The 15,834-nt window shown below is 28.1% G+C and overlaps 1 protein-coding gene across 1 annotated transcript in view; it reads left to right on the top strand.

Annotated features, from left to right (window-relative positions):
• Window positions 1–15,834, top strand: part of LOC123301524 (TBC1 domain family member 1) — a 41,292-nt gene that overhangs the window by 2,964 nt on the left and 22,494 nt on the right. The window contains exon 2 of the mRNA XM_044884290.1: window positions 14,310–14,504. Coding sequence (XP_044740225.1) covers window positions 14,310–14,504 — 195 coding nt within the window. The remainder of the gene's footprint in view (window positions 1–14,309; window positions 14,505–15,834) is intronic.

Raw genomic sequence — 15,834 nt, 5'->3', positions numbered from 1 at the left:
TTGAAACATTCTTTCTTAAACATCACTGTTTACCCGTGAGGGCGCAAATTAGGCGTAAATTGTATAGTATGTATTATAAATGGATATCAGTTATGTATGTGTGACATGTATGTATGTGTTATGTGATAAAGTAATCAACACTGTCTATGCATGGTTTTTCAACAATTAACTCAGTCAATTGTTTGTTTTCACTTGTTTAAGCATAAATCGTGTTTTATCAAATATTTTTTAATTATTGAGAGAGGCATTTAATGGGGTCTTTAAAATTATTTCTACTTTTTTTTAATGACATTTTGAGGAAGTCAGTTTCAATAAATCACTCGAAGAATTTTTATGTTTGTACAAATGATTTAAAAATATTGTTTTTGATCGACTTGATATGAGAATACCTGTTTTTATTAATTATTTTGTACGAGCAAAAAAACTTCTTTAAGTAAATAGTTTTGAGTAATGGAAAACTACCAAATTTTTTATTCAAATATTTATAAAAACTAGTTTTTTACTTTTGTTTTAATAATTAGGTAGTTTTTATTATTAAGGTAGTATAAGAAGAAACACTCCCATGTGGAAGATTTTAAGCAGAAATTAAGCAATCGTTTTGTTAAGTTTATGAAAATTTATATGACGATAGGATTCATATTTTCGGAGAAAATTGCTCTTAATGGACGATTTTGAAAGATATCTCAGAAATTATGCTTCCAACAGTTAAATAAACCCGATTTTTGAACTTTTTGGGTCAAAATTACCTTATATACTGAGTTTTATCGAAATAGGGAACAAAAATTTTTTCTCGATTTTTTCGATTTTTTTCAAAGGGGTACCCCTTAAAAAAATTGTAAAAAATCGAAAAAATTTTGTTGTCACCGATTTTGATAAAACTCAGTACATAAGGTAATTTTGACCCAACAAATTCAAAAATTGGGTTTATATGACGATAGGATTCGTATTTTCGGAGAAAATTGCTCTTAATGGACGATTTTGGAAGATAACTCAGAAATTATGCTTCCAACAGTTAAATAAACCCGATTTTTGAACTTTTTGGGTCAAAATTACCTTATATACTGAGTTTTATCGAAATAGGGGAAAAAATTTTTTTCTCGATTTTTTCGATTTTTTTCAAAGGGGTACCCCTTAAAAAAATTGTAAAAAATCGAAAAAATTTTGTTGTCACCGATTTTGATAAAACTCAGTACATAAGGTAATTTTGACCCAACAAATTCAAAAATTGGGTTTATATGACGGTTGGATTCATATTTTCGGAGAAAATTGCTCTTAATGGACGATTTTGGAGGATATCTCAGAAATTATGCTTCCAACAGTTAAATAAACCCGATTTTTGAACTTTTTGGGTCAAAATTACCTTATATACTGAGTTTTATCGAAATAGGGAACAAAAATTTTTTCTCGATTTTTTCGATTTTTTTCAAAGGGGTACCCCTTAAAAAAATTGTAAAAAATCGAAAAAATTTTGTTGTCACCGATTTTGATAAAAATCAGTACACAAGGTAATTTTGACCCAAAAAATTCAAAAATCGGGTTTATATGACGGTTGGATTCATATTTTCGGAGAAAATTGCTCTTAATGGACGATTTTGGAAAGTATCTCAGAAATTATGCTTCCAACAGTTAAATAAACCCGATTTTTGAACTTTTTGGGTCAAAATTACCTTATATACTGAGTTTTATCGAAATAGGGGAAAAAATTTTTTTCTCGATTTTTTTCAAAGGGGTACCCCTTAAAAAATTGTAAAAAAACGTTGGTTTCTTTTGTCTGATTTGAAGTGCCTATGTAAATAAAACCTTTAAAACATTTTAGTTTTTTTTTAAATATCAAAATTTTGATATAAATATTTTGATATTTATAATAAATATCGGATATTTTCGAACCCTGTGAAAAAATAAGATCGTTAATTTTGACCCTAGAAATTATCCTGAAAATAAATTGAAATTCTGAGAAATATCATTGAAATCCTGTTTTGTCAAAATCAATTTTGACAAGAAGTTAACTTTGACAATAGATCCACGTTTTAGTGAAGACCAGATATTTAGATTGGGGCCAATATCTGACATCCATGACTCAGTTTTGATTTCAAAGTTGAACCAATAACTTCCCAGTTGTTTAGGAAATATGGCTAGGAAATTATTGTAGCTTCCACAAAGAATGAGTGTATGAAAATATTTGAGACTTACGTTTCAAATATTGAGGGTGGATTCCGTTAGAGCTTGGAAAAATTAGGCGAAAATTTAGAGTAAAATTTTTCGAAATATACCATAGTTTTTGAAATATTAATGGCAAAAGATTTATAGAAAATTACTTAGCGAAGAAATTTGATTATCTCAAGAAAACGTGATTTATGGGAATGTCCTTTAAGATCTGACATCTGCTTTGATAATAAATGCAAATATTAAAATTCAAAATCCTTTCGAAATTTCTCTAAATACAGAAGAATCAGAAATAAATTTAAAACTTCCATAAAACCATTAGCAATATTACACGATGTTCCCAATAACTTCCATAAATAACATGATTGCATAAACGCTTCAACCCCACCCATTTTTGATGAAGTCTTTTGACCGTGTTGATGACTTAAATCAATTAAACTTGTTGTAAAGTCGTTTCTCTTCCGAAGCTAATTAGTAACAAAAAAAAATCAACAAGCAGCTATTGTGAAACAAAATTAATGGAAGTGAACAAACAATAACAATGTTGATGTAATATTTAACAAACATTGTCAAAAAACCTGTTTGTAGGTTATGTAGACACACATCAAAATATCTCTTCTCTTACAATGTAATAATAATAAGCTGATACCTAATTAAAAATAATAAATACAGTAGAACCTCGGCAACTTAAACCTCGGTAACATAAAAACCTCTGTTACTTCAAAAAATACTATGTTCCCTTCCCATCAGAGCCCAAAACCTCTATAACTTAAAAGACGCAACCTCTATAACTTAAATAAATAATCTCTGTATAGGCCCTCAGTAACTACATAGAAACATGTACATACCTCTATATTAACTAGGGTACATAGAAACATGTACATACCTCTATATTAACCTTTACCTAACATAGACCCTTGATAACTTAAAACCTCTATAACTTAAAATATTTTGTGTTTCCCTTGGACTTTAACTTATCGAGGTTCTACTGTATTACTGATTTTTATTTCATGTTGAACTTATCAAGGTTGTTAATCGTCATACGTTTGCGTCGTTTAAAAATCGTACCATTTTTATCAAGTTTACTAGCACATACCCAACCGCTTCGTTGGGCTATTTCAACTATAAAAACAATTGAAATTAAAAAAAAAAAAACCTAGGAAATTTTTCGGGTACGGAACCCTAAGTTCACACTTGAAACATATGAAAGAACACTTTCGTTTAAATAACCATTTTCTTTAAAGCCTTTTCCAAACTGAATCGATTTTGAGGATCATCGCCTATTTTTTAGTTGTTCTAAGTGCGAAACTCTAAACTCGCACTTGAAACATAGCTAAGAACACTTTCCATTAAATTATCTTTCAAACGAAACAAAAAATCCAATATCCAAAAAGAGCTACGATACCTCAAATAAATCGATCAGATATGATTTTGTATCGGGGGTTTTTTTTAATTTTAAAGTTATGTCGAAGGTGTTTTGCAAAAAAGCTGAGCTTGTAGCCTTTAAGAATGTATGAGCATGAAAACAATGTTTGATTTAAAGGCTCAAAATTTGTCTTTTACTCAAAGAGTATGTGGTTAAAATTTCAGCTTAGGTACCCGTGCAAATTTTTAAGAAAAAAGTCATTAAAAATCGATATAAAATACATTGGCTCTTATGGAGGAATCTCAAAAAACGACATATTTTGGAAGTTTTTGATAATTTTCATTTGGAATGAATGAAAAAAAATTAAAAAAAAAACTTTTTAATAGAAAGTAAACATATTAGCAATGAATTAGAAAAGAAAAAAACTAAGTGTCACCGTCCATATAAGGGATGTAAGAGCAGGGTAGATTAAGGGTTGAAATTATTTTTATCTTATTTGCAACTTTGATGATGAATTTTGTTATGAACTTCATGAATGTAGACGAAAAATAAGAATAAAATTTTTCTATATGTGTCTTGGTTTTCGAAATATCGAAAGCTAAATAATTAAACAAAATTTTCAATTTTCGATATTTTGAAAATTAAGCCAGATATCGAAAAATTTTATTCTTACTTTTCGTCTTATATCGTCAAGTAATTATCATAGTATAAATTTATCATCAAAATTGAAAATATCTATTTTTAAATTTGTGCCCCCACTACCATCCTCATACATCCTTAATTATAAGCATAATTAAAGCTACCCGGGTCCTGTGAAAGATAACGTTTGGAAGAATTTTACCAAAGAAAAAATTATATTTGATTCATCATAATGAAAACGAAATTTCATGAATAGACTATTCTAAATATATTTAATTAAACTTACAAAAAAAAGTAAGGTAAACTCTATTAATTTGTACTGTGGACTATAATTTGCGTACAAAAAAAAAATAAAATTTTAATGTCAAGCTATTTATGCGATTATAAAAAATTGTATTTATTACTAGAAGAAAAAAAAAACTAGCTCTAACATTAATTTTATTAGTTTTTTAACTGTTTATGTGATTGTGAATTTCCTTGTTAAAAAAAAGTATAATTTTTTATTAGTACAAAATACAGAAAAAACTCATTTCCATAATTTTTCATATCTCTCATCTATTTTAATGCTTGATGCATATCAAATTTAGGTTTATAAATAATTTCTAAGGAATTCGATCCCGAAATCGATCAGATAAATCATTTTTTATACCCGACTTTTTAACGATATCTAAAGCACTTTAAATCCGATCATCAAATAAATCGGTTTTGAGAAATTTTTGGGTCAAAATTGCCATATATATTGAGTTTTTTTGGAAATTGGAGATAATAAGTCTTTATCGATTTTTTTTTTTCGATTTCTTAAAGGGTATCCCTTAGAAAAAAATTTAAAAAATATCGAAAAATTTTGTTGTTTGAAATTTCGATGAAACCTATTACATGAGTAAGTTTGACCCAAAAGAATCAACAAGCGAAAAGCGAAATGAATTAATTTAGATGTATAGTTTCTAGGAAATCGTTGAAAACCGCATACGAAAACCGATTTCTTAGATTAATAGAATGTATAATGGCTAAATGTTCTGGATTTTACAAATAAGTCTTTCAAGAACTTTTTAAAGTCTCGTCTAATGAACCCAGCTCAAATTCTTCCACTCTATATCTTTGCCAAGTTTCCATTAGCCCTATGCCCTATTTTAATGCCACTGCCGAACTTATGCCTTTTAAACAAATAACTCCTTCATTTCGATCAACCTGAAACTTCGGAGTTTGAAGAGACATTCTTCCAGAAGGTGGAAGCACGCATATCTTTTATTCCGTCATAGTTCAGGCTAGTTGCATTGTCTTCTGCAATGACATATCGTTGAATTCACTCCAGAACAAAAAGTTGGGGTTTTTTCGAGATTTTAGTTAATGAGAGATTAACTTTGTATCATTGTACTCACTTGTCATCTAACTCTTGATGTACAGTGTGGATTTAAGATGATGATAAAATATTAAGAATCGGTCCTATTTCTCAATTTGTAGTACGCTGAGTTTAAAGTTTAGAATTCGGTTAAGTATCTTAAAAAATGTGACTTATCACCATGTATGACGGTTCAATATTTAAAATCAGTATTCCTATAAATAACGAAAATGTGAATGTGTCTTCATCTTAAATGCGACACACTGTACATAAGTACAATATTTCAAAATTAGATCTTAATATAATATTGCAATGCTTTTTATGCAACGTTGAAACGTTTTCGAGGGTGTGTAATCTACTAAGACAATATGTCTACCATGAATAAAAATGTAAAACATATCTTCGTTTTTTATTACTAAATATTACTTTTACGCTTCATGCATAACAAATTATGCATAAAAGACTAAATATGAGAAAGTATGCAGCCACAAAATTTATACTCCGTGAGTTGAGTGATGAGTAATCTTGGTTACATTCATAGCTAATTTATATTCGTTATTTTCAAATGACAATAGATAATACGTGTGAATTTTTTGTTTGTTTCTTTTTTTTTACGAGCACCATATAATTATCTTGGGTATAATTATCTGTTATGTTCGAAGTACGATGTTCAATGTCCAAAAATATCGTAACTAGTTAAAAGTTTGTATGTAATATTTCGAAAATTCTTGAAACTGAAACAAAGAAAACATATTTGTACGATTTTAAGCTAGCACCAACCAATGTGGCTTTAGTTTTAATTATCTTGGGTATAATTATCTGTTATGTTCGAAGTACGATGTTCAATGTCAAAAAATATCGTAACTAGTTAAAAGTTTGTATGTAATTTTTCGAAAAGTCTTGAAACTGAAACAAAGAAAACACATTTGTACGATTTTTAGCTAGCACCAATCATTGTGGCTTTAGTTCTATTATGCCCGTAGTCATCGAATGCATGTATTTACTTTCGATTCCACCATTTTCGGCATATCTGTCCTTCATCGCCTATCGCCTTTTAGAAAATCTGAGAAAGCAACCCTTTGTGCTCAGTGAGATTCTGAGATATCGTTCAAAATCGCATACAAAAATGGTTTCTCGGAGCGATTTCGGGCACTTCCTTAGAAAATATTTATCTAATAGTCAAATAAATTGGATTTTCATGACTTTTGGCTATTAATTAATCTAAAAAATCGAAAAACTGGGATATATAATATTTTTTTTTTTAATATTTAAAATCGTCCTTAAAACTAGTTAGAGGGGTAAGGCTAAGTAATGATAAAATCTCTAGTGACATGAACGCTTTTTTCAACAGGTTTTCCTCTCATTTTTTAAGTGATAAATTCTTTACTCGCACACGAATGTCTTATATCTTCGAAAAATGATGAAAAAAAAGTATTTTTTTTTGTATAATTGATAACTTAAACTATTTTCTAGTCAAAATTCAAGGTAATTAATTAATTATATTGTTATTATTTATTATTAGTTACATTTATTAATAATAATTAACATAAATTATGGCACGTTGATCACCACTAATCACGGGGCTTTTAAATTTATATTAGTATTATATGCTCATTGTTTACACTTATTAATTAATTGTTGTTTTCAAAACAAATTTTCTTATGTTATTTAATCTACTTTATAAATTGGGGGGGGGGGGGTCCTTTTAAATTACACGTGGCAAAAACTTTTGTTTATTGAATATGTATAATAAACCAAGCTTTGTTTTGTCAATTTTTGCCAAAGCTTTGGCCAAAACTAATATCGCTAAGCTTTATCAAGTTTTGGATAACCAGCCCTTGTTCAACCCTTAATCAAGTCTGACGATAGAATCGAGCTTAAGCTAGCTTTGGGTATTCCAGCCTTGGTATGCCAGCTCTTGCCCAATCTTCAACCCATTGTTACTTAAGGCCAGGTTTGGTTTGACAGTTTTAGCCCAAAGCTCCAAAAAGGCTAATTAAATCTTGGATTGCCAAACCTTAAACAACTTATAAGAAACCAAACACTGGATTGCTACCCAAACTTTGAGCATAGCTAATAAATCAAATATTTGAAAATTTTACCCAATCCATAACAATCTCTCCCCTGTTGATGGCACAATAAATTGGTTTCCAAATAGTTGCAAACTGAATCGCAGCCAAAATGGGTATAAAAAATTTGAACTTTAATAAATTTTTCTTTTTTCATTCAATTGTGAAATTAAAATAAATAATCGTTATCAACAGAGGTAACTTACTGAATTGAAAAACCACGTTACTTAGATTTAGATCAACAAAATTAGACGGGAGATACCTAAGGTCAAAACTATTAATTTAGGGTCAGGATTTTCCAGTTGAGTGAACTAAATGAAATAAAGTAAATTAATAATGAAACTAATTTGCTCAAACCTTTTAACTTCTGTTAATAAAATTACATGAGATTAATTAAGGTAACGGATTTTCCATTTGAGTGGGAAATCAAATTAATAGTCCTTATTAAATTGACCTAACTCACCTAAAGAAAAACCGGCAAAAGAGAATACAAAATTTAGGTTTTTTTTTTACTTCTAATTTGCAATAATATTTTAATAATTCGCTGCCTAATTATTAATTTAAATGTTTAAACGAGTAAATTATTACCAAGAAATGTTTTTGAACCAATTACATTTAATAAAACTTTTGATATTCTAATATTACTTACCTAAAATAAAATAATACGCAATTAATTAATTCCAATGAAATGTTAAAAAATTATTTGTTTAAATTAAAGTTTTTAATAAGTTTGATCAAAAATTAATTACCATAGCAGTTCACGATTGAATATTTGCAATTTATATAAAAAAAGTAATACGGAATACGGAAAATTTAAAGTTTTATTTATAAATTAATCTGCTGTTTATACAACTTTTGTGTAAATGCATATCGATTCTTTGTATGGTTAATGAGAAATTAACTATCAAAGTCAGCGTTTTTTTTGGAATAAGAGTTCTATTTATGGTAAAAACGCTGACGGATTTAAGTGTACAGTCAAACCTGGGTAAGTGAGAACTGGATAAGTGAGAAAACTGTATAAGTGAGAGTAATAGCTAGGACCCGCTATTTTAAGCTCCCAAAACCTCTATTAGCGAGAAACAGAAACCTCTGTAAGAGAGAGTCGTTTTTTTATCTTCGTTCGCTTTATATACCTCCGTAAGTGAGACTGCTACTTATCTATACCTCTATAAGCGACAGTCGAGCTTTATTTATTTATATTATTTAGGAGGAACTATAGCTACAATAAATTACATATTTACTACATTCGTACTTGCTGTGACTTCTTATTGCTGCGTACCTCTATAAGAGGGAACCGCTACCCATGTACCTGCATTAGCGAGAATGAGATTGTGCTCCCTTGAACTCTCGCTTATCCAGGTTTGACTGTATATATATGATCCTTCGAACCGGCAATAATGAAATACCTCATCTACCTTGTACGTATGACAACAATTACTATTATTTTATATTTCATATGTTTTGGTCCTTCAAACCGGAACTACTCTATCATTTCTAAAGTACTAATCTATCATTTCTAAATTAAAGTTGTACACAATCACTGCTATTTTTATGATAGATAAATATGTAATTAATACCATTCGATACAGTCATAATACAAAAAAAAATATGCTGTAAATGGCTTACACAAAAGTCTAAAATTTAATATAACTAAATTTAGACTTCTCAATTGCCTATGAAAACTCGAAAATCGAAAAGTAGTGGATGAATTGGTTTGAAATTTTGACAGGTTGTTGGATTTTTTCTCAAAAGTGTTTTTAAGTTCTTTGTATCCCGAAGTTCCCACGGGAACGAGAAATATATTTTAGGTTTTCATCTTAGTTAGGTTTTCATGGTAAAAAGCTTTTGGTGACATTAAATTTAATTCGAACATCAAGATCGTTGAACTATAACGTCTAATTAGTTTTTACTTGATCGAAAAAATGTCGGCTGATATACAGAGGATATTCTTTTTTCATTTTAAAAAATCCATATCTCGAGAAAGAAGCAAAGTTTTGTTTCGTGGTTTGATTAAAATAGTTTATTATTTATTATATATTAATTAATTTAATTAGATAATAAACTAACATAATAATACTATTAATTTGTCCTCCTAATAATATGGTCATTAATAATATCAATGATTATATACATTTGTTACATACAGCATTTGTCAATCAAAGTTATGCTAACAGAAATATTATTTTTGTCTAATTTCACCGAATTCTATCACAATTCAGCATAAAAACTGAAATTATTTCAACCCCATATTAGTAAACTGTCAGAACCATTTATGAAATAACAAGCTTGAATCAATATTGGTTCAGCAAAACATTAAATAGCAAAAATGTTTTTCGTAAAAATACAAAAACTTTTGTTTCAAACAATTTTCAAAAACCCAACAGGCATTCGACTCGGTTTACAAAGTTTCTAACGCCTATACCTCTGAAGGAGAGCCTTTCATGACCTTTATATGAAATAATAACAAGCTTGAATTAATACTGGTTAAGCAAAACGTTAAAATTTTTTTGTAAAAATATCAAGAACTTTTTATCGGAACAATTTTTTGAAAACCCAACAGATTCGACAGGCATTCGACACGGTATAAAACGTTTCTAACGTCTGTACTTCTGGTAGGAAGAGTTTCGGCGGGACACATGCCCCTCAAACCAAAATTCTTGTTTCGCTGCGCTGTATCCTATCACACCCTATTCATTGACCATTTATTGTATCATAATAAAATAAGTGTTAATATAATTTAAACAAATCCTGTACAATTAATTGCACGCTTGATTATTCGTATAAATAACTCAAAACATATGACAAAGTATTATTTATGTATTTATTATTTGTTAAAAGGCTATCCTTGAATTTTTAATTCATTCTAATTTTATGATTATTATTGTTTACAAAATTTAATTTCTTTACTACTCTGCAAAAATATAATAGAAAAACTATAAAATAAAATATAAATAAATAAATAAATTTTTAAATATTTAACAAAGACGTTATTTCTTTTTTGAATAATATTAAACAATAGAAATTTTCTTGAAAATCAGTAGAAATATTGGTAAAAAAGAAAATAGTTTTTATACTATTTATATGATTGTATATCTTTTTTTTTATAGGCAACTTCTTTGACAGTTATGTAATAAATATATAGTTTTGTGTATAAATTGAATTTTAAATATTTATTTTTACCAGAGGTTTTTTTGTTGTCTAATTTTTTTTGAAATATATAGAACAAAAAAGGTCCAAAAAAAAGTTGCGCTTTGTATAGGATGACTTTATTTTTAACTTGATATGCAAATGAAACTCGAAAAATAAGTTTAATCGAGGAAAATGTTTCAAACGAAAAATATTAGATTCAAAGGCACACATCTTATACGGGTATTGAATTCGATGTAAGTGTTCGGGCTCAATTTAAAACTCCCTCTAATTCGTAACCGACAAACATTAGACAAATACTTAAAATTAGAAAGTTGTTCTTTATAAAAACTTATATATTTTTTATTCGAAACATTTTTTGATAAACCGAATAGTTTAGACGGAAATTGATAGCAAGAATCTAGTTTTTTTATTGGATTTATTTGAAAATTTTATTTTTGAAGAGTGCTTAGATTTCGCAGAAACCATTATACGAAATAATAATTTTGATACGATAAAATAATTTTCGTTTTTGCCTAAACTATATAGTTTTCTGAATAATGTTTCGAACCAAAAATACTTTTTTATGAATGACAACTTTCTAATTTGACCCCACATTTTTTGCGTGAAGCTTTTTTATCGATAAAAGTTATTTAACGGATTTCAAGCATATGTCAACTTATAATCCGGTTCATATTATTGGCTACAACATTTTAACTACTTCGAATTTCTTCATAAAAGTTTAGGAGAGTATTTCTATGAGTCTAAGAAACATTTATGTGAATAATGCCACTAAAAATAAATATACAAGTCGAACTTTTTGTGTTTAAGTACTTAAATTCAGGATATGTTAATTTTATTTAAACAAACTTAACAAAATAATTTGTATGTATTATTTTTTCGTAATTGTGTACATATATTATTTATGATTAAAAACACAAACGGCCTTGAACATCGTTAAGCATGATCAATTCTAATTATATACATCGCTAATTATTAGTTTAAACAATTTATTAACTAATTAAGAAAATATATATAAAACTTTTAAGCGACATTACTTATTACTGACGATTGGTTAACTAATTTTAATATCACGTTTTTCCATATAATTTAGCAATATTTAATGAGTCCTAGTGCAAATAACTGAATGAATTTATGTGAAAAAAATAAATTTAGGTATAAAATTTTCGTGACCTCAAAACCGCATAAATTTTTCTTTAACTCATTCCGTTACCTTTTTTTCACCTTGTTTATGAGATAAAATTTGATTTCCCCTTTGAAATCTGATGTGAAATTAATTGACTTCTTTGAAAGCTTAATAACTAATCAAAATGAATGTAAATATGAAAATCGAAAACTTTCGATATCGCTATATAAAAGGAAGTATAAAAGTCGAGTATACAACTAGATTTTAGAAAACAGTCCAAATTCAAAATTTACATGCGGGCGGATCTCCGTGGCAAAAGACATAGCGGAATTTATTTCGCAAGTTACCTTCCTTCAAAAATTCAAAAACAAAAAAATTCTATTTTTTTGCATGTAGTGTGTTCTTTGATCCCTTTCATATTCCGGAAATCATTGTATGTTTGTAAAGAAATGTTATCATTATTCTCCTATTAACAGACCATTAGTATTGATGCGTATAGAGCCGCTACTTAACATAAATTGATTTGTCTTTGATATTTACATAATTTAAGTATTAATAACAATTTATTTAATAATTTTTTTTTTTAAATAAATTTTTTATTTTTATCATCTATTGACGTACGTTTAAGTATATTTCAATTTATTATTTATGATTATTATAACCATTGAACAAATTATTATATAAAAAAAAAACGAGTATGTAATTTTATGCATAGACTGGCGTCATTTGAAAGAAATTGAACAATTGAAAATTATGAAAATGTCAATTTGGTTATTAAATTATGAAATATGATGTTTTAATTGATGAAAGTAAAATTTTAATTGCACTTAAAGCCCTAAGTAATCAGACCAATAATTTGCTGATTCATTCGGAAACTGTTGCGAAGGCATCCAGACTGGATGCCTTCATTAAGATACAGTGTCATTAAAAAATTCAAAATCCGCCCCAATGATCTAGATCATTGGGGCGAAATTGTATTATAAATATATTTTCGATTGATAAATCGGAAGGGCAAATTAAGATTTTCTGAAGAGCAAAACTGCTTCTCCAGACACTCGCGAAGTAGCACGAAGTCAGACAAGACACGAGAACGTAGATGTGATAATTTAGTCTAATCGACAAGTTGAAAATGGTGAAAAATGGAGATAATGCTTGCATTATCAGAAATATGTGCGATAACTGGTTGGATTCGAAATTATTTCTAGATAAATGTGCTGGAACCGTTTTTAGCACATTGCAAAAGTTACATACCCGGGAAAACAAACAAATTGGCGATAGTCTTCAAAATCGGTTCAGTTTGATGTTTGAAATGGCTTTTAGGGAAAAGTAATTCAATGAAGAATGTTCTTAGATATGTCTCAAGTGCGAGTTTAGGGTTCCGTACCCAAAAAATTTGTCGAAAGTTTTTTTAATTTTGTAAATTTTATTTAACGAGTTTTTGATTTTTTTAAATTATTTAAAGCATTTTATTTATAAAAGAATTGCACGTGCGGTTAATATGACAACAAAGTATCAATTTCATGTTCTCATTAATGTTGATAAATAATTAATACTTTTTAATGAAAAAGCTATTAAAATGTCCGCATATGAATGCTTAATGGATTTTTTTTTCTCTTAAACGTCACATAATATGATTTCTCTCGTCCAGTCAAGCAAGCCTCCCCTTGTAATTAATAAGCATATAATTATTCAATTATTATTGCATTGTTGTTTTTTTATTGTATTGACGATGTTTTTCATGTATTTTTATGTATTTATTGTAAAGGAAGTTCAAGGAAAACTCGGAAAAAAAAATGTAAATTAATTACGCAAGAAAAACAAATTAAAAGATAAATATATAAATAAGTAATTATCACATTTTATTGTTTTAAAAAATAATAAAATTGTAGTAAATTATATAAAATGAATACTTTTTGATTTTATCATAGCCTGCAGGTTCTCACGAGTAATGTTAAGTAATATAATCTTTTAAAAACTCTTAAGTGAATCCTGGAAATCTGTCTAACAACTTTTAATAATTTTAAAATGTTTTGTAATTTTACAAATGTAGGGACTGTACATATAATGGACCTACTGTAATTTTTTTACAACTAATGAGACAAGAAATAAAATTTGATTGATCAAACTTAGTCATAAAAAGTCATAAAAAAATTTATAAAAACTGAGTTGCCTAAAATTTAAATGTCAAATCCAATGATCAGCTGTTGTTCTAATTGTGTAGACCGTCACCAAATTAGCAACGGGTAACATAGGCAATAACAGTAATTACAATTAACTAATGCATACTGATGATGGCTATTTGTTAGTAGAAATACGTATTTATATAATACAAAAATTGATCTGGGAATTTGGGACAGAAATATTTATAAAAATGTTTATGTAGTATTTAGTAATCTGACATCTTGTCCCATCCAAAAGATATTGTTATTTTCATTATTTGACCTTTGATTTTTGTTACAGATTTGCGTTGGAGTTGAAGATGGAACCGTACAAGCGTACGATAAAAATTTCGAATTACAATTCACGCATAAAATTGAAAATATGCTGCGATTTTCACGTGCTGTACAAGATTCACGCTCCTTTATGTATTTGCTGAGGGATCAAGAAAAACCGATATTATATTGTCATTTATTTCGAGCTGCCCGAGAAGATGACGTAAGTACCATTTTTCTAAGAGTTTTTATTTTCAACAAATTTTTGTATTTTGTCTTCCGGGATTTTAACGCTAAGATGTCAGTTCCACGAGTAAAAAAAAAGTGTAAACCATACCTGTTATACTCATCTTGTTATTCTGATTTTTTCATTGAATGAAAAGGCAAACCATATCTACTTCATTATACTTTTTAATGTGTTTTGACATCTTTGTTGCCCTAGTCTTTTATATTTACGATAATTTTATATAAACTTTATAACTTAAAATATTTTGAGTTTCCCTTGGACTTTAACTTATCGAGATTCTACTGTAGTTTGTGTTGTAAGGTATGCAATATCGAGTATTGTAAACAGCCTTTCCGTTAAATATTATATATCTATGCGAACTAACACCAATAGTTCTTTTTTCTTTCTCTAGATAAAGTCTTTCTTAGCATTAAAATCCCATAGTTTTATTCTTGTGATGATAGGTTCGCTTTCTGGTTTCTGATACCAAAGCAAATTATTAATTGAACTGAAAAGTTTTTAGGCCCTTTGCTACCTTTCTTTTGGTATTTAATTTAAAGTGTATTTCGTAAAAAATCCGAAGAAAATTTTTAAGCAAAAAATAAATTCAATTGATTTGATGCAATAACAATTAAATTTTATGAAAAAATGTACAAGGTCTTCGTAGTAGTTACTTTTAATTCATTTTGAATGACGTCCCCACTTCAACTAATTTCCTTAGAACATGCTATTTTTTTTACTGTATGTCAAATTAGTTAAGAAAAAAATAAAATGAGTAATTGAGTGGCAGACAGTTTGGCAGCATTGGAAACGAATAGAGAACACATTTTCAGTAACTTTGGACTAATTTTAGTTTTTATTCACTGAAAATATTGTTACATAGATTTTTTTCAGAGTAAATTTAGAAATTAATACTTTTTTTTTTTAAATGAATCCGCTGTCAAAAAATGTGCACCTTTAAAAAAAGAGAATATACAGTAAAAACACTTAATTTCAATGCATTCTTCAAAAGTAAATTTGACTGATTATATCACCTATAAAGAACTGTTCCCAACATACAGCGATAAATGATAGATCACTCCACTTATGTATGATCCCTTGGGAGTATGTCATGCTCTTGTTAACTGACTATTACACATACCTTTAGAATCATTTTTATAGGATGTTCATTGTAAGTTTAGCTTTAAAAAAAACTATGATTTATTTTTCAATAACTCAAAAACGAAAAATATATCAAACTGAAATTTTTATAGCGTTCTCAGGACATAAAAAATGAGGTCGAACTCGTAAATGACTCAATGTAGGTCAATTGGGTCTTGGGACCGTA

The sequence above is a fragment of the Chrysoperla carnea genome, chromosome 5 (genome assembly GCF_905475395.1).
Source record: "Chrysoperla carnea chromosome 5, inChrCarn1.1, whole genome shotgun sequence".
NCBI classification, from domain to species: domain Eukaryota; kingdom Metazoa; phylum Arthropoda; class Insecta; order Neuroptera; family Chrysopidae; genus Chrysoperla; species Chrysoperla carnea.
The sequence above is the reverse complement of the archived record's forward strand: the minus strand, read 5'-3'. Positions and strand labels throughout refer to the sequence as shown.